This window comes from Phocoena phocoena, chromosome 8 (genome assembly GCF_963924675.1).
Source record: "Phocoena phocoena chromosome 8, mPhoPho1.1, whole genome shotgun sequence".
NCBI lineage: Eukaryota > Metazoa > Chordata > Mammalia > Artiodactyla > Phocoenidae > Phocoena > Phocoena phocoena.
In genome coordinates this window covers 58,324,951-58,351,300 of record NC_089226.1, presented here as the reverse complement: position 1 = coordinate 58,351,300, position 26,350 = coordinate 58,324,951, and the positions used below count along the sequence as shown (strand labels likewise).

The 26,350-nt window shown below is 42.0% G+C and overlaps 1 protein-coding gene across 1 annotated transcript in view; it reads right to left on the bottom strand.

Moving 5' to 3' along the window:
* Positions 1–26,350, bottom strand: part of C2CD3 (C2 domain containing 3 centriole elongation regulator) — a 127,690-nt gene that overhangs the window by 27,928 nt on the left and 73,412 nt on the right. Inside the window, exons 23-28 of the mRNA XM_065881898.1 lie at positions 23,881–24,483; positions 21,489–21,827; positions 9,462–9,600; positions 6,850–6,914; positions 5,589–5,794; positions 4,032–4,165 (exon numbers count right to left, since the gene is read on the bottom strand). Of these exons, the coding sequence (XP_065737970.1) occupies positions 4,032–4,165; positions 5,589–5,794; positions 6,850–6,914; positions 9,462–9,600; positions 21,489–21,827; positions 23,881–24,483 (1,486 nt within the window). The remainder of the gene's footprint in view (positions 1–4,031; positions 4,166–5,588; positions 5,795–6,849; positions 6,915–9,461; positions 9,601–21,488; positions 21,828–23,880; positions 24,484–26,350) is intronic.

Below are 26,350 nucleotides of genomic sequence, written 5' to 3'. Positions count from 1 at the left end.
ATCAAACACCTTTCATGTGCTTATTGGCCATTTGTATATCTTCTTTAGAGATATATCTATTCAGATCATTTGCTTATTTTTTTTATTTTTTATTTTTTTGTGGTACGCGGGCCTCTCACTGTTGTGGCCTAACCCGTTGCGGAGCACAGGCTCTGGACGCGCAGGCTCCGTGGCTATGGCTCACGGGTCCAGCTGCTCCGCGGCATGTGGGATCTTCCCGGACCGGGGCACAAACCCGCGTCCCCTGCATCGGCAGGCGGACTCTCAACCGCTGTGCCACCAGGGAAGCCCCATTTGCTTTTTTTTGTGTGTGTGGTATGCGGGCCTCTCCCCGCTGTGGCCTCTCCCGTTGCGGAGCACAGGCTCCGGACGGGCAGGCTCAGCGGCCATGGCTCACAGGCCTAGCGGCTCTACAGCATGTGGGATCTTCCCGGAACGGGGCACGAACCTGTGTCCCCTGCATTGGCAGGTGGACTCTCAACCACTGCGCCACCAGGGAAGCCCATTTGCTTATTATTATTTTTTTTTTTCCATTTGCTTATTTTTAATTGAGTTATTTGCTTTATATTATTAAGTTGTAAGAACTCTTTATATATTCTGGATACAAGTCTCTTATCAGATCTATGATTTGCAAATATTTTCTCACATTCTGTGGGTTGTCTTTTCACTTTCTTGGTATCGTTTGTAGAAGGAAAGTTTTAAATTTTGATGAATCCAATTTATTTTTTCCTTTGTTGCTTCTACTTCTAGTGTCATATTTAAGGAATCGTTGCCTAATCGAAGGTTAGAAAATTTTAATATGTTTTCTTCTAAGAGTTTTTATAGTTTTAGCTCTTATATTTAGATATATGACCCATTTGGAGTTAGTTTTGTATATGGTCTGAGGAAAGGGGTCCCACTTCAGTCTTCTGCTTGTGGATATCCAGTTATTCCAACACATTTCTTTTTTTTTTTTTTTTTTTAAATTCATTTATTTATTTATTTTTGGCTGTGCTGGGTCTTCTTTTCTGTGCGTGGGCTTTCTCTAGTTGCGGCGAGCGGGGGCCACTCTTCATCGCGGTGCGCGGGCCTCTCACTGTCGTGGCCTCTCTTGTTGCGGAGCACAAGCTCCAGACGCGCAGGCTCAGTAGTTGTGGCTCATGGGCCCAGCCGCTCCACAGCATGTGGGATCTTCCGGGACCGGGGCACGAACCCGTGTCCCCTGCATTGGCAGGCAGACTCTCAACCACTGCGCCACCAGGGAAGCCCCCAACACATTTCTTGAAAAAAGACTATACTTATTATTAAACCATCTTGGCACCTTTGACATCTTGGCATCCTTGGCACATGGGTTTATTTCTGGACTCTCAATTCTATTCTATTGATCTTTATTTCTATCCTTATACCAGTACTGTATTGTTTACTGTAGCTTTGTAGTAAGTTTTGAAGTTGGGAATGTTTTTCTTCCTTTTCAAGATTGTTTTGCCTATTCTGTGTCCCTTAAATTTCCATATGAATTTTAGGACTAGCTTGCCCATTTCCATAAGGAATCCAGCAGGGATTGTGATATAGGGAGTATGTTGAATCTACAGATCAATTTGGGGAACTGATCTTAACAATATTAAGTCTTCCAATCCATGAACATGGGATATCTTTCCACTTATTTATAACTTCATTAATTTATTTCAACAATGGTTTATAGTTTTCAGAGAACAAGTTCTGTACTTTTTTGGTTAAATTTATTCTTAAGTATTTTATTCTTTTTGATGCTATTGTAAATGGAATCATCTTTTCAATTTCTTTTTGGATTATTCATTGCTGATGTACAGAAACACAACTGATTTTGTATATTATATTTTAAAAGTTTCTCAGTTTGGGGGGGGTTGCAGGGGAGGATAAGTTAGAAGGTTGGGATTAACATATACACACTACTATATATAAACAGATAACCAGGAATTCCCTGGTGGTCCAGCAGTTAGGACTCTGGACTAGGACTCTGTGCTTCCAATGCAGGGGGTACAGGTTTGATCCCTGGTTGGGAGACTAAGATCTTGCATGCTGCACAGCACGGCCAAAAAAATTAAAAAAATTAAAAAAAAAAAGATAACCAACAAGGACCTACTGTATAGCACAGGGAACTATACTCAATATTTTGTAATAACCTATAAGGGAAAAGAATCTGAAAAGGAATATATATATATATATATATATATATATATATATATATTAAATCACTGAATTACTGTGCTGTACACCTGAAACTAACATGATACTGTAAATCAACTATACTTCAATAAAAATAAAAATTAAAAAAAATTGTAAGAAATTAAAAAGTGTCACCATTTAAATTTCTAATATGGTAAAAACTGATAGCTGTAACCTACAGAAACAAACCTCTTTGAGGTCATCAATAATTTTTAAGAGTATAAGGTGGTTCTCAAGTGGAAATGTTTGAGAACCACTGCTTTATTAAAGTATAACCGGTATATAATAAACTTCACATATTTAAAGTGTACAATATGTATTTTGACATATATGTACCTCTAAGGAAACCATTACCACACACATTAAGATAATGAACATATCCATCACCCCTAAAAGTTTCCTCCTGTCCTTTGTAATTCCTCCCTCTTTCCCACTCCATTCATCCTGCCTTATCCCTAGGCAACCACTGATTTTCTTTCTGTCACTATAGATTAGTACACATTTTCTAGAATTTTATATAAATGGAATCATATACAATGTACTCTTTGTCTAGCTTGTCTCTCTCAGCATAATTATTCTCTCTCTCAGCATAATTATTCTGAGATTCCTTTGATTGTCTCACTGATTGGCTATGGTCAACGTAATACCTATAAAATAGATACTGGGATCTAGGATTTCACATACACATGGGCTCCCTTCATGCAGAGGGCAGAGGCTCTCTTCATGTGGTAGAAAGGCTACATAGCACTGAAATGGGTCTTTGAGTGGCTAAGCAGTATTAGAGTATCTTTCTTGGAATAAAGGGTCTACTCAGTAACTGCTGCTGTAGGAGTGGCTCGTATAAGATCCCTTGCCTTCTCCCTGAGGTGGAGAGAGAGACAAGGAAAAGACTGATGGAGGCAGGGGGATGCCAAATGACACTAGGGCCTGAGGGGAATGGGGTGGAAAGAAGCAATCTTAGTCTTAGATTCTACCCTTCAACAGGATGGAATATGCTCTAGTCCTGATATCCATATGCATATCCACAGTTGGCTAGGTGAAAAGGGTGGGCCAACTGCTTTTCACAAAATAACCTGGAATGTAGATTTGGGAGAGGAAAAGTCATGATATGCTTCTCACACAGCTGATGACTGATTTTAGGGATGAAGGTTAAAGGTCTCTGAGGAAAAGAGAAAAGAGTCCCTTGCACTGAAGCTACCCTTTTTTTTTTTTTTTTTGCGGTACGCGGGCGTCTCACTGCTGTGGCCTCTCCCGTTGCAGAGCACAGGCTCCGGATGCGCAGGCTCAGTGGCCATGGCTCATGGGTCCAGCCGCTCTGCGGCATGTGGGATCTTCCCGGACCGGGGCACGAACCCGTGTTCCCTGCATCGGCAGGCGGACTCTCAACCACTGTGCCACCAGGGAAGCCCGAAGCTACCCTTTTGATAGCAGTAAAACTTCCCTTTTTAAAAAAAAAAAAAAAAATTTATTTATTTTTGGCTGCAATGGGTCTTATTTGCAGCATGCGGGATCTTTCATTGTGGCACGCAGGCTCTCTAGTTGTGGCGTGTGGGCTCAGTTGCTCTGCAGCACGTGGGATCTTAGTTCCCCAACCACGGATCGAGCCTGTGTCCCCTGCATTGGAAGGCAGATTCTTAACCACTGGACCACCAGGGAAGTCCCTAGTTTCTATCTTATAAAAACTCTTTTCATAGGATCTTGGGGTTCCCAGGGGTTATGAAAGAAGGTCAATTGTCTTTCCCTGTCTCTCATTTCTTCCTCTAATAAAGGAAAGAGAGAAATGACAAGCTAGTTTGCACACTTCCACTCTTGACCCCATTTCCTTCTATCATAAAGAAATCACTCACCTCCCAGGAGAGGAGAAATCAACCTCCTTTGATGAGGTGTGAACAAGTTGTTCTGGAGTCTGTCCTGCAATGCAGCCAGGGAATGTACCATACATATCAGAGGCAGGGAAGGAAAAGGTACTATATATTGGGATCTGTAGAAGCAAAGAGAAAAACAGACACTTGTTGCCACAAATCCTTTTGGAAAAAAGCAGTATAAATAAATTTGTAAAATTTATTGTATGCATATAATTTATTTTCTATGTATTGAACACTGTACTAAGCAAGGTACATGCATTTTCTCATTTAAACATCACAATCTTATGAGGTAGGTACTATTATTACCCCCATTTTACAGACTACATTATCAGACTGCTTTTTTTAATTTTTAAAAAACATTTAATTAATTAATTAATTTTTGCCTGCATTGGGTTTTCGTTGCTGCGTGTGGGCTTTCTCCAGTTGCGGCGAGCGGGGGCTACTCTTCGTTTCAGTGCGTAGACTTCTCATCGTCGTGGCTTCTCTTGTTGCCGAGTGCAGGCTCTAGGCACGCAGGCCTCGGTAGTTGTGGCTCGTGGGCTCAGTAGTTGTGGCTCGTGGGCTCTACAGCTCATGCTCAGTAGTTGTGGTGCACAGGCTCTCCATGGCATGTGGGATCTTCCTGGACTAGTGATCAAACCCGTGTCCCCTGCATTGGCAGGCGGATTCCCAACTGCTGTGCCACGAGGAAGCCCTCAGACTGCTTTTTAAAGGCTGCTTTATTTTTATTTATGCTCTTGTTTCCTCCACTAGTTTGTGAACTCCTGGCTCCTTTCCTTACATGTGAGGATAACCTGGCTGTGATATTTCTTGTCTCATGATTACCAGCGTTGATGTAAAGAAAAGACCCTCCTATATGGGGACTATTTAAACTCTTTGTCATTTTTCTCACTCATGCATTTATTCACTCATTCATTCATTTGATATTTACTGATGCCCACTTTACCAAACCCTGGGCCAGGCATGCGTGACAGACAGATGAATAAAACACAGTCTTTGCCTTGATAGAGCTCTCCTATCTGGGACAGCCTGGAAAAGTCTCCTTTCCTTTACAGTTAAACTCCCTGAAAGAGTTGTCTGTACTTACTATCATCAATTCCCCTCCTCCCATTCGCTCTCTTTTTTTTTTTATAATTAATCTTGAATCCCATTCTCTTTTAATTTTTTTTAACAGACCAATGATTTTAATGTAACAGAGTTTTTTTTAAAAAAGTTCATCCAATGTGGTTTCAGATTCCACACTGCAACTAATCTTACTTTATTTAAAAATTGAGATTTAATTCACGTATTATAAAATTCACCCTTTGAAAGTGTTCAATTCAGTGGTTTTCAGTATATTCAGAATTGTGCATCCATCACCACCATGTAATTCCAGAACATTTTCACCCCAAAAAGGTCATGAGGTCATTATGAGACACAAATGTATTCTGTATGCTGGAAAGTACCAAACACATGTAAATTATCTTCTTATAGGTTTTGCTCTATAAGAGCAAACCAGTAGAACCCTTACTGGTTAAGGACGTGAATCAGGATACATACCAGTGATCCTGATGTCTCCATCCCACGTCTTGCTTGCCTTTCTTCTCTGAAGTGCATCAAACTCTCCAAAGGGGAGATGGCAACTTTTATCTGCCCTTGGCACTCTCCACTGAAGTCTGTGATGTTGTACCAGCCACAGACAAACTGGAAGCCAGAGAGAAGCGGGGAGAGGTCCACTGAGGCAAAGCCAATCACCCTCTCCTCATCTGTGGGGGAAAGAGAAGAGCTGGGCAATGTGGCTGGGCATGTCCTGCCACTGAGATTCGAGGTGGCACACAGAGAAACTGATTTAGAGGATGGAAAGGTTCAGTGATTCCACAATCAACAGAAAAGACAGATAATGAGGATGAGAGACTGGCAACCACAGCCTGCTTTCTAACTACTGTAAGTTCCCTTTTTGTATGGTAGGGAAAAGCTGGCAGGGTTGAGTTCTGTCCTCTTGATATAGGCAACTAGAAAACACCCCTTAAACATAAGAAACACTTGTTCTTTTCCCTATATTATCACGTCTCACTGATTTTCCTTAGGGCAGTGGCTCTTGAAAGAAATCATTTGAAAGACCATCACCCTTGGAATTATCAGGGATTTGCATTTTATTTTTACTTGTCTGCATTTTCCAAATTTTCTATAACATACATATGTATTATATTTAATTAAGAACAAAAGACATAATTCACAAAAAAAAGGACAAATAACCCCCTAGAAAACCAGTTCAGTGTGCAAAATGAGCTTGGGCTATGGCCGCTCTTTTTTTTGTGGTACACGGGCCTCTCACTGTTGTGGCCTCTCCTGTTGCGGAGCACAGGCTCCGGACCCGCAGCCTCTGCGGGCCATGGCTCACGGGCCCAGCCGCTCTGCGGCATGTGGGATCTTCCTGGACCGGGGCACGAACCCATGTCCCCTGCATCAGCAGGCGGACTCTCAACCACTGCGCCACCAGGGAAGCCCGGCCGCTCATTTTTTTTTTTTTTTTTTTTTTTGGCCACATTGCACGGCTTGTGGGATCTTAGTTCCCTGACCAGGAATTGAACCTGGGCCACAGCAGTGAAAGCTACGAGTCCTAACCACTGGACCGTGAGGGAATTCCCTCAGGCCACTTTTAATGACAGACAGTGGGTAATCTGTGGGATTACCTCTAACATACATATGTGTTCCCAGAACCATCAGTGCCATGGTTTTACTTGGTTAGAAAAAGAAAAGGATTGGCAAATTGTCAACATGATGTGAACTTATTTTTACAACCAAGTAAGACAGTTCATACCTCCTTTATGCCAAACTTTGAAGACCAGAGTTTGTTGTGGGTCCAAAAGAAGTTCTTTTGATAGCCTATTAAGGAAAACAACCACCGTAGATTAATTGTGTAGGTAGCTCCTCTAGTATGAAACTTAGACTTGAAGAACACCTTATAGTTGCAAAACACTTTTCTAACATTTTCATTTCATGCTTATGATCATCTTCTAGGATATATTTTTATCTTCACAGTTAAAAGGAGGGAATACAAGCTCAGAGAGGTGAAGTAATTAGGAACTTGTCAAGACCTAAAAACAAGCAACCGTGATGTAGTATTCTTCCCCCTACCCCCCTACCCCGTTTTATTGGAGCAGGTAAGGATTCTTCTTATGCCTTGTGGTGGTGTGTGGAGATGGTGAGAAGAGAGGAAAAAGAGTGTTTATTGAGTACCTACCTTGGGCCAGCCATGGTGCCAAGTGTTTCTTATACATGTAATCTGCACAAAAACCTATGACATGGACATTATTATCCTTGTTTTACAGATGATGAAGCTGGGCTCAGAGATGTGAAGTCAGTTTTTCAAGGTCACATAAGAGTCAGTAAGTGGCAGAGCTGTGATTTGAACCCCAGTTTGCCTGACTCCAGGGCCACACTGTGCAGAAGCAAGGCACCAAAATAAGAAAGTACCCAACTTTCTTACCAGGTTGAAGAAGTCAATGTGGAATTCACTGAGCACCTCTAATATATTTTATATGAAGTGAATTGTATAGTTTTAAACTATAAAGCAGGTACCCTTGCTCCAGGTGAGCAAGATGGAGAACCAGAGAAAACTAAGAGACTTAATTTCCTTCTCCAGACTCCACTGGGGAACTGAAGAGAGCCGACTTCAAGACCAGTGAGAGGCACTGTGCTAACTTGGAACAAATACTGTGTCAGAGATTTGAATTCTAGCCGGGGGTCAAAATATCCACCTCTGAATTCTAGCTCTCCTAGTATCACCTGAGTGACCCTGAGCACTCAGTCTCTTTGAGCCCTGATTTTCCTACCTGTTATACGGGATATTATTATCTACCTACAAGGTTTCTAGGAGGATCAAATGAAACAATTTTGTGATAAAGAAATTGCCAACAGCACCATCATTCATTTTTCTTCTAATCTTGTCTCTGTTACCAACAGACTATGTAACCTCCTTGGGCCACAGTCTCCTCAACTGTATAGTAAGGGGATGAAATGAGGTGATTGTTCATGTTGTTTTAACAAGTTAGTAAAGTTAGGCTCTGAATGAACAAATCACCCTCACTTAGAAGCTCAGCCCTCTGGTCGCCTATCTTTTTTTTTTGCGGTACACAGGCCTCTCACCGCTGTGGCCTCGCCCGTTGCGGAGCACAGGCTCCGGACGCGCAGGCTCAGCGGCCATGGCTCACGGGCCCAGCCACTCCACGGCACGTGGGATCTTCCCGTACCGGGGCACGAACCCGTGTCCCCTGCATCGGCAGGCGGACTCTCAACCACTGCGCCACCAGGGAAGCCCTGGTCGCCTATCTTTTGAGGCAGATTTGATATTTCAGTACTGGCCACTATGGCCAGAATATCTATAATTTCCAGTAGCTCACCATAGACAGTACTGAGTTGTCACTGCAGTTACAGCTCCTGACTCAAGTCAACCACTCAGATTTCACAACACTGAACATGTGAGCAACTGCTGAGACTCGATTAGGTACATAAACACTGTGAGAAAACAGCAGATCAGATACCATGTGGCATGGCTGGTGTTGGTGGACAAGAATTAAACTTTGCAAAAGGTGATTCAGTGTAAAGATAATAGTAACAATAATTAGTAATAGAATCCCACTTTTAATGATAATGCAACAGGTAACAGAAGAAAAGGGAGGAGAGCCTGGTACCACAGCAGTGGGCCTCTGTACCAGCCCCTGACCTCCGAGCTGCACTGCCACATGGTTGACAGGACTCCATCTCCCCCTTTTTTTGAGCTTCCAAAGGAGATCTGTCATTTGTTATGTACCTACCACGTACCAGGAGGTAATTTCCCTAAATGTCATGTAATTTGGACCTCCTAATAACCCTGTCAAAATTACCTCCACTTTACAGATGAGGAATCTGAGGCTCAGAGATGTTATGTAACTTGTTCACACAGCTAGTAAATGACAGAGATGGGGTATGAGGCCAAGTCTCTCTAGTTCCAAGCCCTGGTTCTTTCCACTGCACCAGAAATCTTTTCCAAGAATGTATAATCCACAGCCTTTCCTGAGATCAGTCCTCTCTGCCTTCTTCACCTAGATAGCTTGCATACATTCTTCCACACTTAGCTGAGGGGTCTTCAGGGACTGTCTTAATCGATTACCTTTAATTCCCACTGTCCAGAACAGAGCAGAGCATATAAGAGGTCTTCACTGAATAATTTTTGAGTTGTACTGAGCAGAGTTAAAACCCACCACAACTAAACCTTTAAACCACCACTAGCTGTGAATTCATAAGCACTAGGATTAAATAACTGTTTGATAAGGAAAGCATTCTCCAACTCTGCTCAATATTGTCGTGTCTGTTACATTCCTCACTCTGAATTTGTCTCTTGGAACAAAAAGCAGATTTTGGAAGGCTGATAGAACATCATAAAATACAAACCTTGATTGCTGTTGAAAATTCCAGATGGGGGAATCTGTGTTTTCAACCACTGGGGTGTAGATAGGAGATGGCTCATCAGCTGCTGTGAAGGATACACAACAACTGGGTATTGATACTTTCCTCTGTGTCAAGGGGCTCCCTGAAATAGAAAAGAGTGGAGTGACTACACTTTAGGGTACCAAAAAGAATGTGTTGGAAGCCTCTCATTATACAAGTACAAGAAGAACCATTCTTAGCTCTCTCCTACCTTTGGGTCTTTCTTTGAGCTATTCCCTGTGTCTGAAATGTTTCTGCTACTGAAACTGTCATTTCAAGGTTCAGTTTATAAATACTACCCAGCAAGAAACAACTTCTTCCATCTCCTTGTACTCTGTGGGATGATGGAAAATATTGGATTAAGAGGCAAAAGACAGAACTGCAAAGAGCCTGGACTTACAAGTCAGATGATCAATGATTAGCTCTGCCATACACATTCTGTGTAACCTTGGGCAAGGCCTATCTAGGCCACCACTTCCTCAAATGGGGCATATGATACACCTCCTCAGATGTTGTAGATTAAAAATAAATAATAATAGTAGGTAACACTTATATAACACTTACTATGTGCCAGGCACTATTCTAAGAACTATACATGTATTAACTCATTTAATCATTACAACAAACCTATGAGGAAGATATTATTATTATTCCCATTATATAGATGAAAAAACTGGGGTACAGAGAGATCAAACACTTATTAAGTGGTCACACATTTACTAAACGGTAAACTGAGAGTCAAATTCAAGCATTCTGGCTCTAGAGTCCAAGCTCTCAGCCACTGCCTGTATTGCCTCCACTAGAGTTAAATGAACGTAAAACACTGAGTACTGTGCTGATGCTAATTTTACAAGATCAGGTTTCCAATGTGGGAGACTCAGTCATTTATTTTCTCTTAAAACAATGTAAAATGAAGACGGATGACAATACTAGATAGTCTAACTCAGCTGTCCAACAAGATAACCACTAATCACAGGTGGCTATTTTACTTTAAAATTAGTGAAAATTAAATAAGATTAAAAATTCTGTTTCTTAGTTACACTAGCTATATTTCAAGCACTCAATAGCTACATGTGGCTAGTGGCTACCATACTGGACAGTAAAAATATAGAACATTTCTATCACAGTACAAAGTTCTTTTTGACAGTGATGAATAACATAGACTCTACATAATGTAGTAGACTCTATACATTCCATAAGATCCCTTTCAGCTCTAAAATGATATGACTCAGGATTACAGACGAAGGAAAGAGAAAATAAGTATGTCTTAAATATTATTTACGTGATCCAGAGGAACAAATTCTGTATGTGGACTCTAAATGGTTTGTCTCCTTTCTACCTGACTAGCTCAAGGCTTCCCCAAATGCATACTCCCACTTTATTTTGTAGGTGAAGTTAATCTTCTATTTTTTTTTTTTTGCAGTACGCGGCCTTCTCACTGCTGTGGCCTCTCCCGTTGCGGAGCACAGGCTTGGGACGCGCAGGCTTAGTGGCCATGGCTCACGCGCCCAGCCGCTCCGCGGCATGTGGGATCTTCCCAGACCGGGGCACGAACCCGTGTCCCCTGCATCAGCAGGCGGACTTCCAACCACTGCGCCACCAGGGAAGCCTGATGAAGTTAATCTTTGAGGCTCCACCCTGCTCCTTCTCTGATTGCTCCTTTCAGTAACTACTCTTCCAAAGACCCCAGGCTGTCCCTGTGGACAGAAAATCCGATGAACACATTTATACTCAGGAATGCTGATTTTACTCCTTTCCACAAGCAGTGTAACATTTAATAAGTAGCCTTTAAAAGACAGACTCTAGGGCTTCCCTGGTGGCGCAGTGGTTGAGAGTCCACCTGCCGAGGCAGGGGACACGGGTTCGTGCCCCGGTACAGGAAGATCCCACGTGCCGCGGTGCGGCTGGGCTCGTGAGCCATGGCCACTGAGCCTGCGCGTCCAGAGCCTGTGCTCTGCAACAGGAGAGGCCACAACAGTGAGAGGCCCGCGTAACGCAAGACAGACTCTAGTACCTTCTACTCTGAGAAGCCTCTCTTGACTCTCTAGGCAGAATCTCTGAACGTTATACCCCCATCATTAGATCTCTCCAACTTCAACATTCTTTAGGGAAACAGAAGTGCCTGCAATTTTGCTTTGCTATGTTTTCCTCAACCAAAAGAATTTCCATTACAGTAGAACAATTTTTTTTTGTAGTTTTATTAAGTGCTTTTTAAAAAATTTTTTTGTTTTATTTTTTATTAAAGTATAGCTGATTTACAGTGTTGTGGGAATCTCTGCTGTATAGCAAAGTGACTCAGTTATACGCACAGACATTTTAAAAAATATTTTTTCCATGATGGTTTATCACAGGATATTGAATATGGTCCCCTGTGCTCTACAGTAGAACTTTGTTTATCCATCCTACATATAATAGTTTACATCTGCTAATCCCACATTCCTAGTCCTTCCCTCCCCCACCCCCCTTCCCCTTGGCAACCACAAGTCTGTTCTCTAATTTGCATTAGAGTAGACCAATTCTTTTCAAATTTTCCCACCAAAGTAACAACTTTTAGAGACAAGTAAATACTAAAATCTGGAGCATTGGGGTTCTTGTTGCCTTGAAAGAGCAACACACATGACATCTATTAACAGGCTTGTATTTTATCTAAAATTTCATGAGGATTTTACATTATCTTCCTTACTATAGCCCTATTTGTTTAAACTAAAAATGATATTTTCCCCCCAAATCTTGGTAAAAAATTTACGTCATGTTATTTAATATCGTGACTTCTAACAACCAGACCAGATGGCATTACTTTTTAGTCCCTCTTACTGGGGATAATTAATAAAGAAAGAAAATGGGTGATGAACAGAGACAAAGGAGTGGAGATTTTGCAAGGAGGCCTTGGGAAAGAGAACTGAAGAGGAGGAAGAGGAATGCTAGCCTTAGAAGTGAGAGCTGGTAGTGGCTTCCAGGCAGGAGGGAGCTGAGGTGTGTGCAAGAGCTGCCAACAAAGCAGGACCCAGAGAAAGGCTTAACCAGCAGGCAGAGAAACACTAAGATACACAGAACTACAGGAGGAACAAAATAAAACAAAAAACTACTGGCTACAACCTGGCAAAACCAGTTTACAAGCATATTCTTGAAAGAGCAGGAAAAAATGATTCTAATAAAATGGTAGTAAGCAAAGAATAGTTAATGGAAATCAATAATATAGCACCCGTGGTTATTAATGTAAAATGTACAGAATAGCACTAATGGTACCTTTATCTAGTGAGCTATCTTCTTAAAAAAGTTTTATTTTTGTGAAACTCAACAGTATTACATGGACTGACTTGCTCAGCACCCACCCCCACTAACTTTTACTGTATTGTATTCCTTTATTGTAGAGATTGAAAGGGTCACAGACTCTTTTGTGCTAGAGTATGGATACAAATTGGTCTCTATCTGTTATATGCCATTACAACAGATCTGGAAGGCAGACGTGAGGCAGAGGACATGTTCCTTTCCCTTTTGCTTTTACTACTAGCAAGGATGACACTGAGTTTTCTGCTCCAGGGTTTGGTCCCTGAGGCTCCAGAGGCCCCATGTCAATAGTGCTGATGAGAGTTTCCGATCACTGGGCTGCAGTGTTGGCACTGTATTTCAAATTTAAAAGATCTACTGGTTCTCTCCTGAAAGCTTATACTAGAGCCCACTCCCTGAGCCCTTCCAATAACTTGAAGTACCTTAATAATCTATATTAAACTCCTCTCTGTTTAAAATGGCTGGAGTGGGACTTCCCTGGTGGCGCAGTAGTTAAGAATCTGACTGCCAATGCAGGGGACATGGGCTCAAGCCCTGGTCTGGGAGGATCCCACATGCCGCAGAGCAACTAAGCCCGTGCACCACAACTACTGAGCCTGCGCTCTAGAGCCCGTGAGCCCCAACTACTGAGCCCATGTGCCACAACTACTGAAGCCCGCGCGCCTAGAGCCTGTGCTCCACAACAAAAGAAGCCACTGCAATGAGAAGCCCGCACACCGCAACGAAGAATAGCCCCTGCTTGCCGCAATGAGAGAAAGCCTGCGCGCAGCAATGAACACCGAACACAGCCATAAATAAATAAATATATAAAAATAGGTAAATAAAATGGCTGGAGGGAGTTGTTTCCTGTAACTGTACTCTCCCTGACACAGCTTCCATCTCTCTCTCAATCTCACTTCTCTCTCTCTGTCTCCCATTTTCCTTAGTATTAATAGGTCTCAAGCTTCTCAACTGATTTCTTCCAACAGAATCCTCATAAATCCTCACAGCTAGGGAGAGATAATCTGCCTCTGTACTGACAGCTTCCATAGTATTCTACAATATCTGTGTGTGTCTGTGTTTCCCTCACTAAACTAATGCACAAAGTAGGCCCACGGCCCTTATTAAAGGTTTGCAGACTCCCTGCTGCCCTTTGTCTACAGATGACTGCCAGGGTTGGAGAAGAGAGAGAAGCTGCCTTGTGTGCATGCCGTGTGCGCCAGCAGAGGACAGCAGCATCTGCTCAGGAAAGCTCTGAGAGAAATCAGCAGAGAGGACCAACTGTAGTTCTGAGATAGGACCCCTCGGTTCTGGTGTACCCTGCCACTGATTTACTGTGACATATTGGGTACTTCATTCTGGCTCTCTGGGCATCAAGTTTCTTCATCAGAAACATGTGCTCTCACATTACTTCCTACGATAAAATTCTATGATTCTAGATATACACCAATACTGCTCAGATCTCTCTCATACCTCAACCCCACCTTTTAAGGTTTGTTATTTTTGAGGCTGCTATTTGCTAAAGTCCTTGAAAGAGAAGTACTATTTTTACTTTGGAAAAAAAGTGTCCTTATTCAGTCTTGAACAGAAATACTCCTTTCAGCCAAAGAGGCAGGTGATAAAGAAATCTGCTTGGGTCTATCAGGTTTCCCTGGCTCTCCCCTTGTGGTTGGAAATTTAGCTGGGCCTGTTTACCTTCCTGGAAAAGGTCAAGTTCTGATATACTTTTGGAGGCAGCCGAGATGAAAATTGCTATACTTCCTACTGGGTTGGGACACACATTGAGAGCAGTTAAGAGGACTTGAGATGAACCAGCTTTACCATTTTAAGAGTTTTCACTGGATTTCCTATGTTTTACATAAGTATGAAAAGTAGTAGTTTTATGCATCAAAAAATGGTACGATTGCTTCAATGAGATTAAAATAACAACCCCTTATTTTTAACACTTTACAGCTTACAGTTTTCTTATCAGTACTAAACTTGTGCTGATGACATCCCTGATAATCACACAAGATGTGTGTATCTATCTCTATTTTACAAATAAGGCAACCAAGGAACAGAGGGGTAAAGTGGCTTGCTCGTCACACATCTGGTAAACTAGCATTTGGAAGATCCAGCCAGGTTTCCTAACTCCTATTCCAGGGATATTCCACTGCAATACTTCTAATTAATTCTACCTGGTTAAGAGAAAAGCTCTCCCTCTGGCCTGGAGTGAACAGATGGAAACTTTCCCTCAAGCAATGCCCAAATTTTTATGTTAATAAAAACCTAGTTCAGTTTTGTTAAGCTAACATTAATTGACAGCTGCTCTGTGGCACACCTGCACAGATGAGTCAGATCTGATTCTTGACCTGCAGGCAGACACACAGATAATTATAATACAATAAGATAAAGACTATGCCAAAAGCACAGGGGACTGTGGGAACAGAGAAGGACCCATAACCCTGCCTGGGTAGTTGAAAGAGAGCCTCTAAAGGATGATGATACTGAAGATGGTTTTGATTTTCACTGAGTATAATTTAGAGTACCTCAAATCACTTTACCTTTCTGTTCCTTGATTGCCTCATTTGTAAGACAGGGCTAGAGATACCGGTCATGTTGAGTATAAGTACACAAGTCTTATAAGTACTGAAGCTGGTTCTTGAAGGTTCCTTAGAGCTTTTTCTAACAAAAGTATCCAAGAAACTCTTGTATTTCAGAACCAGGACCACAGTGGGGACTATGCTGCCTCAGGTTTAAGGCATAATTCAGGGCTGTTAGTGAATCCTCTGCATGCAGCTTTGCACTAGGAATCATTCGTTTCCTTCCTCAAGCAAGAAGCTTCTAAGGCATGAGAGGGACAGACACACAGAGAACACTGTTGAAGGCAGGAGGACAGCCAACGTGGATATTAAGGAAGCATCTACATGGTTTTCACAGAAGTTTGGCCATTTATAGCTGACTCACAGAGTGTGGGATATGCTGCCCTCAGCTCCATATTCTTAGAAGATGAGAGGTGAAGAGAATCTTAGAGATGATCTTATATGACCATCACATTTCACAGCTGAGGAAAAGAGAACTGGGTTTGCCCAAAGTCACTAAGCAAGTTAATGGCTTAGCTAGCGCCAGAAGTCAGTCTTCTGACTCCCATTCCAGAAGTCTTTCTATTATATCATCATTTGGAAGGCAATTTCAGAGAGATGATGGGCAGGTCTGTACACTCAGGGCCCAGCACAGGGTCTGACTAAAGCATAAATATTTGCAGGGCAAAGGACTATATGGGCCTATCACTGCAAGGGTAGGACTTGGGAGACAAGAGACCTCTGAAAGTGTCCACTCTGAAGCTTGATCTACCCTGGCTAAATGGAAAGAGGCCAAATAACAAGTGATTTACAGATTTGTAACTCATACCAGAAATATGAGAGGTGTTGAGCATCATATTCACAAACAAGAAGACATTATGCTTGCTTAGTTGCATCAGGAAGACCCAGGTGTTGAGATACAGAAATAAACTCACAGTCCCTGTCCCCAAGGAACAGGCAGCCTAGTGGAGAGACACATTAAGAAACATTTTCAGTACAAAGTAATAAGTATAACCTCAGTAGTATAATGAAAAAGATACTGAAAGAGAATATTATCCGCAGCAATCATTGAAAGGGCTACCCCATTAGTCCAAGTTTCTGAAGGCTGAACAAGCAAGGAAGCAGTGAGAATAGAGAAAAGGTGACAAAAACCTTCTGTGTAAGAGGACATGATCCTATACCCTGTATTAGACACAGTGGAAGCTTAATAACTATTTGTTGAATGAATCCATTAATCCCTGTAACTTCTCCTCTGCTAAATTTCCACATAAGCAACTTTCCTGCAGTAGAAGCAAAGCATAAAATCAGAGAACGTATTAAAAGGAGAAAAAGGGCATTTGAGCAAGGTCTCATATTCATCTGCTTCCTCATTTAACAGATATTTACTGCTTATTATGTGTCAGACACAGTTCTAGGTGTTGGGGATTTAGCAGTAAATAAAACAAAACCTTTCTGTCTCTGTAGGACTTTTCTTTTTCTAGAAAGACAGAAAATAAACAAAATACACTATTTAAAGGCCATAGGAAAAAAATAAAGCAGGAAAGAGGGACAGGTATTATTGGAGAAAGGCTGTAATTTTAGATGGGTGACCAAGGAAGGTCTTGCTGAGCTGGTGATTTCAGTAAAGACAGGCCAGGAGTGAAGAATATTCCAGGCACAGAGAGAACACCAGATTCAAAGGCCCCAAGCAGGAGTCTGCCTATACACTTAAGAAAAAGCAAAGAGGCCAGTGTGGCTGGAACAGGGTGCCTAAGAGGAAGAGCAGGATGTTGGGGAGAATTTGGTAACTGGGGAAGGGAGAAAGGAATCCTGGCTAAGAAAGGTGCATGAGCAAAGGCCTAGGGAATGGCTTGCCATATGTTACAATTGGAAGGGAAAGGAAGCCAAGCACTGCTGGAAAAAGTCAGCATTGTGCCACCAGTATGTCCACTGCCACTCTAAAATCATGTCAATTAGTCTTAGTTGAGCCCTTGCTGCAGTTCAGCAATTTTCTTATTTATATCTTCATGATTCTCTATAGATCCCTTGTAATGACCAAGAACTTCAGCCAAAGAGGATCAACTGCCACCACAATTCCCCATGTTTGCTCCAAGTAGGCCTAGAACACACACTTTCCCACTTCAGTATCTTCGTTCAAGTTGAGATAACCACCTAGAATTTCATTCCCACCTTTCTGAAATCATATTCATTCTAAAAAGTTCTGATTTCTTAGACATGTCTGATTTCTCTGTTTCTAAACTCTCTAGACACTAGATATGTAATTTTTGTGCTTTTTTTTGAATTTTATTTATTTTTTATACAGCAGGTTCTTATTAGTTATCTATTTTATACATATTAGTGTATACATGTCAATCCCAATCGCCCAATTCATCCCACCACCACCATCCCCCCACCACTTTCCCCGCTTGGTGTCCATATGTTTGTTCTCTACATCTGTGTCTCTATTTCTGCCCTGCAAACCGGTTCATCTGTACCATTTTTCTAGGTTCTGTATACATGCGCTAATATACGATATTTGTTTTTCTCCTTCTGGCTTACTTCACTCTGTATGACAGTCTCTAGGTCCATCCACGTCTCTACAAATTACCCAATTTTGTTCCTTTTTATGGCTAAGTAATATTCCATGGTATATATGTACCACATCTTCTTTATCCATTCATCTGTCAATGGGCATTTAGTTTGATTCCATGACCTGGCTATTGTAAATAGTGCTGCAATGAACATTGGGGTGCATGTGTCTTTTTGAATTATGGTTTTCTCTGGGTATATGCCCAGTAGTGGGATTGCTGGGTCATATGGTAATTCTATTTTTAGCTTTTTAAGGAACCTCCATACTGTTCTCCATAGTGGCTGTATCAATTTACATTCCCACCAACAGTGCAAGAGGGTTCCCTTTTCTTCACATCCTCTCCAGCATTTCTTGTTTGTAGATTTTCTGATGATGCCCATTCTAACTGGTGTGAGATGATACCTCATTGTAGTTTTGACTTGCATTTCTCTAATAATTAGTGATGCTGAGCAGCTTTTCATGTGCTTCTTGGCCATCTGCATGTCTACACACTAGATATTGTATTACCTATCCTTCTGGTCCTTAAAGCATTCTCCTTTATACATCAATAATCATGTAGCTGCTAATCCCCTTATCTGGGTTATCAGCTCTTGGAGGACAGAAACCATGTGTCATTTGCTCTGCACTTTCTGTACCTGGCACTGGCCTGGCACAGATTTACTACCTGATGAACTGAACCACCATTCTTGCAATATAAGCACAGGACTGGGTGTATAGTACATAAGCACCCTTTTAAATACAGAGAGTAAACAGGACCAACTGGTAAACACGGTTTATCTCATACCTAAGAGTCAGGATGGTATAGAGGAAAGAGCATGGGTTTTAGGTCCAGACATAGCTGGATTCAAATTGCAGCTCTGTAGAGCTTATTAACTGTGTAACTCAAGTCATTTTACCTTTCTGAGCTTCAGTTTCCTCACTCATAAAATGGGTATGTACTGTAATCTGTTCATAAAAAAACCACACTGTGGTAAGGATTAAATGAGATAATTAATGTACAAAAAAGAGAATAAAATTTGGCACAAGGAGATGCTCAATGAACTATTGTCAATTGTCAAGCTGTATTTAAAGAATGTAACTCTGTCTAATTGAGAAGTTACAAGTATATTTGCTTTTTGCAATATGGGGGCAACCCCTAAAATGGAACATAACCATATTTTTGCACGTTAAATTTTATTTTCAATGCAAAAACAAAAAACCAAAACAGTTTTTGCAAAAAATCAAAGCTTTTTTTGTGCTTTCCTTAAATTCATTCATGTATTGATTTTTCTCTTTTTAAAAAATTCAGTTTTTACAAATCAGACTTGTCACAAATGGGCTGCTTTGGTAGGGCAGTAAAAAAGCAAAAACTGTTTCCCAACTTTGTGACTTATACAGTATGGACCTCAGTATCTCTAATACAGCACAGCAAGACTATGTGGAGAAGACTTTGTCCTGAGATAGAATGTTTCAGGGTCTCTGACACACAAAGGTTATGAGAAGGATGAGAACCTCAGAGTCTTTGTAGAAGCTTATAATCCTGGAAGTAATGTCTGTTTGTAGTGTGTATATGGAGAAATAGAAATGAAAGACAGACAACAGTTACTAGGAGCATGAATTCTGTTTCTGTTCCAAAGCAATAAGGATACACAGAAAAACTGAGGCAACACAGAATTGACAGGAACCGAGTAGGGAGGCCAAACCAGAAGATGTATATTTAAACCTTCTGGACTCATAAGGCTATGGTTTTCTGGCTCTCAGAACCATCACACACCTCAGAACTGTTAATCACAGCCGTTTACAGATGAGAAATTCAAGACACAGAGAGACAGTAACTTGCTCAAAGTCACAAACACACACAACTTACTGGAAATACAGGGCTGAATACATTCTTACTAGAATGTAAGCTCCACAAGGGCACTATTTTGTCTGTTTTGTTCATTGCTTTATCCCCAGCACCATGGACAGTGCTCACATATAGCAAATATGACATAAGTTTTGTTGCTGAATGAATGAATAATGAATGAATAAATGAATGAGATAAGGTTTTTGTTCTTAAGCAGTCCCTACCTAGTGGAGAAGAAAATCATGCAAACAATGTTAGTACATGTGACATTTGTTATGATAAAAAGGGCAAAAGTGCTAGGAGAGCAAACAGGAGGCAGCCTTTATGTCAGAGAAACTCTGGTAAATGGTGATGTTTGAGCTGAGTCTTGAGAGAGGAGTGGGAATTAAGCAGGCAAAAGAGAAGGGTGATGGCAAAAGGGAAAATTTTAGGAGAGATTACAAGGCTGAATAAAAAGTAGGGCAGGGGTTCCTTGTGCCATGGACTACTTTGGCTGTCTGGTGAAGTCTATGGGCCTCTTCTAATATAGATATATATATATATATATATATTTTTTTTTTTTCGCTGTACGCGGGCCTCTCACTGTTGTGGCCTCTCCCATTGCGGAGCACAGGCTCCAGATGCACAGGCTCAGCAGCCATGGCTCACAGGCCCAGCCACTCTGTGGCATGTGGGATCTTCCCGGACTGGGGCACGAACCCATGTCCCCTGCATCGGCAGGCAGACTCTCAACCACTGCGCCACTAGGGAAGCCCATATATATATTTTTAATGCTAATTGTAAAATACATAAGATTACAAAGAAATGAAATTATATTGGCGTAAGTTATCAAGACATTAAAAAAGTGACATAGTAATCACTATAGTTTTATTAATGCATAACAAGATCTAACTGTAGGTTTAATAACTACTGTAATTTTGAAGTAATGACAGGTATAGATGATATTCCAAGATATGTGCAGTAACTAAAATGTGATATGAAAATACCTGTGATTTCTATTGTTGACAACATCACAGGTACTGTTAATATTACTAGGGTCTATTGCCTACACTCACAACTGGAGGAAATGTTCAATTTTAGTTAGAGATTAATAAAAATAAAGATGTATGGGATTCCCTGGTGGCGCAGTGATTGAGAGTCCGCCTGCCGATGCAGGGGACACGAGTTCGTGCCCCGGTCTGGGAGGATCCCACATGCCGCGGAGCAGCTGGGCCCGTGAGCCATGGCCGATGAGCCTGCGCATCCAGAGCCTGTGCTCTACAATGGGAGAGACCACAACAGTGAGAGGCCCGCGTACCGCAAAAAAAAAAAAAAAAAAAATGTAATTATTTTCCTATCCAAGTTCACCTACCCTTGTGGGCTTATGGATCCAATGCTAAGAACCTTTGGCCCTAGGTACATAATGAAGAGGGCCTGAGTTGGAAGGAATGGAGAAGAAGGTAGAGATCTAAGAGAAATTTAAGAGATACAGCAATTTTAATAGATCTGATGATTTGATGGTGGAGAAGGAAAAGAGAAGTATCTAAGCTGATACTCAGGTTTCTGGACTGGGGAATTTATGATATGCAAAATTAGGATAACTGACAAGGCCCACTTAGGACCTCAGAAAGGCTTTCACTTGGCTTAAACCTTTAGGCTTGAGATATATAATTATGATTAAGATGATTAACAATTCTTCCAGACCCTGTCATGATTAGAAAGATTTGTGAAGACAGGACCATAGCCTGTGGAGTCAGATACCTGTTTATGGATAAGGGAGCAGAACATACCTTTCAAGCTCAAGTGCATTGCTCTTTCTACCAGGATACTGACTGCAAAAGTTCCATCCAGTGCAGTAGGGCCCTCCTGGGCCAGGCAGACTTCAGCTGTGGTGCTGCTGCAGGGGACCTGGGTGGAGGCCGGAGACTTCTGGTGGTCATGTGGTGGAGAGAGCTGGAGCTCATCATTTCCTCTGGGGAGCTGCTCAGACTCACTGGGGCTGCTGCAGTCCATGGAGTCCAGCTCATTAGTGGGCCCAGGGTGTGAAGAAAGAGAGGAGAGAACCACATGAACTCTCAAGGCAGCTCCTGAGAGGTTGGAAGCATTTCGTCCAAATAGAGGATACACACCTGCAAGAGGATGAAGGAGGATAAGCCTAGGCAAGCAGGGACACTCTCTAAACCTAGAGATGCTCTCTGAGGGTGCTTGTGGCCCTCTCTCCTTTGGCAGGGCTACAGGCCCTAATATACCAATTTGCAAAGAAACTGTGAAGTTAACACACACTGTGAGAGTTTTTACTGCCTCCCCCTACCCCATCACTACCTGCAACAATGGAAAGTAGTGAGAGGTCTGATTTCAAGGCAAGAGGATAAAAAGCTGGTGGGAGTGGAAAAGTAAGAGGGAATGGACAATCTGAAAAGTTGAATACTGCCTTTGGTATCCCTCAATAAAAAGAGGTATTTGTGTTTGAGTTCTGATCCCTAAATCTATATTCAGTTTCCCAAACCTACTTGCTCCAGCAGAGTGAAGTTAAAAGCCTGTCTTTAAGAACTTTAGTTCAAGTGAGCCTTCCACACTTCGGGGACTTTTTCTGTAGTCTCTTTGAAGTGATTCTAGGCCAGCCCAGATAAAATAGGGCACACGGCATTTGATGAGGTGCTCAACAGAGCCAGAATTATACCTGCTGGGTCCAGAGAGAACCAGAGAATCTGGGATGATCACCCAGCTGCTCAGTTCTCCTTCTTTAGCTTGGGCCACCTGCTCAACAACAGGGTCAGAGCACAAGGCTAACAGAGCTAAAATAGGGTTGTGACTCAGTTTCTTCAACCGTATAGTGGGGGCAATAACTAACCTTACAGGAACGTTAAGACGAATAAATATGACGTTTGTAAAGAGTCTAGTCTGGCCGTCTCCAATCCAATCTGTACTATAGTTGCCAGCCTTATCTATCTAGAAAGCAAAGCTGTGTCACTCTTCTCTTCAGAAGCCGTTAAAATAGCTTTCCATAGCTCTCACGAAAAAGTCTAAACTCTCCTGCTTAGAAGAGGCCTTCAACATAGTACTCCTGCCCAGCTGTCTAGCTTCATCTCCCATCATTTCCCAACCTATATATCCTGTGATCCAGCAGTACCAAATTACTCATGGCACCTAAAACGTATCAAACTGCTTCCTGCCTCTGTGCCTTCACCCACGCTGTTTCCGTTTAGAAAACCCTTCTTTCCTCCTTTTCGTGACTTACTCCTAAATCCTCTGTAACTCAGGTCAAGCATCATCACTTCCACTGGGATGCTGTCCTTGAACCAAAGAGATGTTGTGTCCTTGTGCTCCCACAGTGCCACTGAGAATACCTTTTTCACAGTTCTTATACTTCGCTGTAATTGTTTACTACTCTACTCTCCCATTAGACTATAAGCTCATTAACTATTTCTGACTCATCTTTGAACTCCCAGGGCCAAGTACATGTAGCAAACACTGAACAAATGTTTGAAAGAAAAGCACCCATAGTGCCACTGCAAAATGTAACCTTCCTCCTTTCAAACCAGTTTATTACCATGTAGATTTTATGATTCCAAGATGTGCTGACCAGAGAGAGAGGATATCCTAATCTCATTAGCAGGTATGCTTTTCAGTGTATTTTAAAACCAACATTCTAGATTATAATATAGGCTCTTATACAGGTGGTTAAAGGTAGTCTCCTAAATTCACTCATTTTTATTTTACATGTATTAACTGAGGGCTTACAATGTTCTAGACACTATGTTAGGTGCAACAACCTTATGAATTTGGATGTAGTCTAAGGCTACAAAGTTCAGCACCAGTTCTTAGATCTCAGACAGTATACCTTAGACTCCACTAAGGTATACTGTCATTAGATAATGCCCTTCTTAAAGCATCCAGCAAACCTCTTTCTGAAATCTCTGTAGTTTTAAGAAGTATTACTAAATTACTATTAATCTTTCAACATGCAATAATGGAAAGAACACTTACTAACATGTGACCCTGGGCAGTTACCCAACCTACCTGAGCCTCCATTTTCATGACTGAAAAACAGGTTTCATACCTACCTCACAGGATTGCTGGGAGGATCAAATAAAATAATGTCTGAGAGGGTGTCTCACACAGTGCTTGTCATGGAGCAGCAGTTGCTCAAACCACAAGTGCTAAGGCTGGTTCCTCACTTACCACTGACAGTTAGTGTCCTTGCTGACCTCTCCCCAAGTCTGGCCAGGTCCACATAGGCTGAGCCAATCCAGCTGTCTGTCTGATGGGGCCTCTCCACACTGTCATTGCCATAAGCCCGCCAAACTTGGATCTCTAACCTTTCCTCTCTGAAGTACCAAAGCAGTGATGGGCTCCTAGAGACTTCTGCTCTTTTGGATGCCTTGAAAGTAACCATGACCTGCTTTTTGTTTGCAGATTCCTTAGGCTTCTTGAGAGGGGTCCAAAAGCCTTCATGATCGTACAGCTTGTAGCGGAGGTAGCAATATGTATTCTTATGAATGTGCTTCTGGCCAGCAAGCAGCACGCAATGGATAGGCAGCCAGAGCCTCGGGGTGGAGATGGTAACACTGGCTGGCTCCTCTTCATCCATCTTGACAAAATCCTTCAGATTATTCTCAAAGCTCCAGCCCAATAGCTCAGCAGCTTCCAACACCCGCTCTCTGTCTCCAGGATGGGTGAAGGAAATGGAAAGCTCCAGACCACCCACAATCTTCTGCATGAGCTCCAAGCCGTGAGGCAGGGCCCCCTCTTCTGGTAAAATGATAGGATACCATCCTGTGATCCCTTATGAAAGAAAAGGAAGATTCTTCAATTATTGTTTTAAAAGTAAAAAGACTTAGCCACTTTCCACCCCATAGCCACTATCACCCTGGCCCAAGACAGAAGAGAAAACATATACCCACAGTGCATTGAAGTTTGTTTCATCTGACCACTGAAAGACAATGAGATCAGGTGGAAGAACAAAAGCTTGGAGCTGGAAGACCTGCATTTTCTTCTTGGCTCAGCCCGAAACTAGTGGTTCAGTCTGGGTAAGCCATTAATTTCTCTCAGTTCTATTTCCTTACCTGACAAATGGGAAAAATAGTGCTGATCTTGCCTACCAGACAACCTTATTATAATTGTCAAATGAGATAATGATTTTGGAAGAGCTTTGAAAGAAAATAAAAAATGTGAAATATTATTATGGTACTATGAGTACAATGGAGAAGGCATGGGACAAGGTCAGGAGATCTGGGGTCTAGCCCCGGGTCTTTCACCAAGGGAATTGCCACTTAGTGAACACATACCAAGGACCAGGCACTAGATTTCAAAATAACAATTTAAAATATTAGCTACTTGTTACTGAGCATCTATTATGTGTCAGAAATTCTCTTATGCTTTATATATATTACTTCATTTAATTCTCTTAATAACCCTGTGAAGTTCTGAGGATTAAATGGGATAATAATCCCTAATTTGCAGATGAGGAAATGGAAGAGACCTGCCTAAGTCATTATAGCTACCAGGTAGTAGAGCCAGGATTTGAACCCAGGCCTAGCTGGCTTTAAAGTCTACACACCATCTATTATAGGTTCACAATATCTTTTTTTTTTTTCCTTTAAATTTTATTTATTTATTTATTTATTTTTGGCTGCATTGGGTCTTTCTTGCTGCATGTGGGCTTTCTCTAGTTGCGGTGACTGGGGGCTACTCTTCGTTGGTGTACATGGGCTTCTCATTGCAGTGGCTTCTCTTGTTGTGGAGCACAGGCTCTAGGCACACGGGCTTCAGTAGTTGTGGCACGCAGGCTCAGTAGTTGTGGCTCGCAGGCTTAGTTGCTCCGCAGCATGTGGGATCTTCCCAGACCAGGGCTTGAACCCGTGTCCCCTGCACTGGCAGGCGGATTCTTAACCACTGCGCCACCAGGGAAGTCCCGGTTCACAATATCTTATCTAGAACACTTAGGGTCAGGTTTGTTTCTGAATTTAAAAATTTTCAGATTTTAGAAAGATACTGTGGTACATAAACTGAATATTATGTACTAGTCAGTGGTCATGTAGGTCAGGGGTTGGTAAACTTATTCTGTAAAAGGCCAGATAGTAAGTATTTTAGGCTTTTGGGCCATATGGTCTCTGTTGCAACTATTCAGCTATGTTGTTGTAGTGAGAAAGTGGACACAGAAAATATGTAAATGAATGGGCACAATGTGTTCCAATAAAGCTATATAATCAGGCAGTGGCCTAAGTCAGAAAATAAAGACTAGTCTCATGTCAGTTGAGGTCAGGTTTGGCTGCTTAACGAGTTAATTAAAAACTTTTGACTTTCTGAGCTTTTTGGATTTCATAATTACGTAAAACAGATTGTGGATTGGTATAATATTCACAGCAATTTTCTGAGAAAGGTTTTGTATTAAATAAAATTATAGATGGGGGCTTCCCTGGTGGCGCAGTGGTTGAGAGTCCGCCTGCCGATGCAAGGGACGCGGGTTCATGCCCTGGTCCGGGAAGATCCCACATGCCGCGGAGCGGCTGGGCCCGTGAGCCATGGCCGCTGAGCCTGCGTGTCCGGAGCCTGTGCTCCGCAACGGGAGAGGCCACAACAGTGAGAGGCCCGCGTACCACAAAAAAAAAAAAAAAATATAGATGGGAAGATTCAGACTTATTGAGATTAA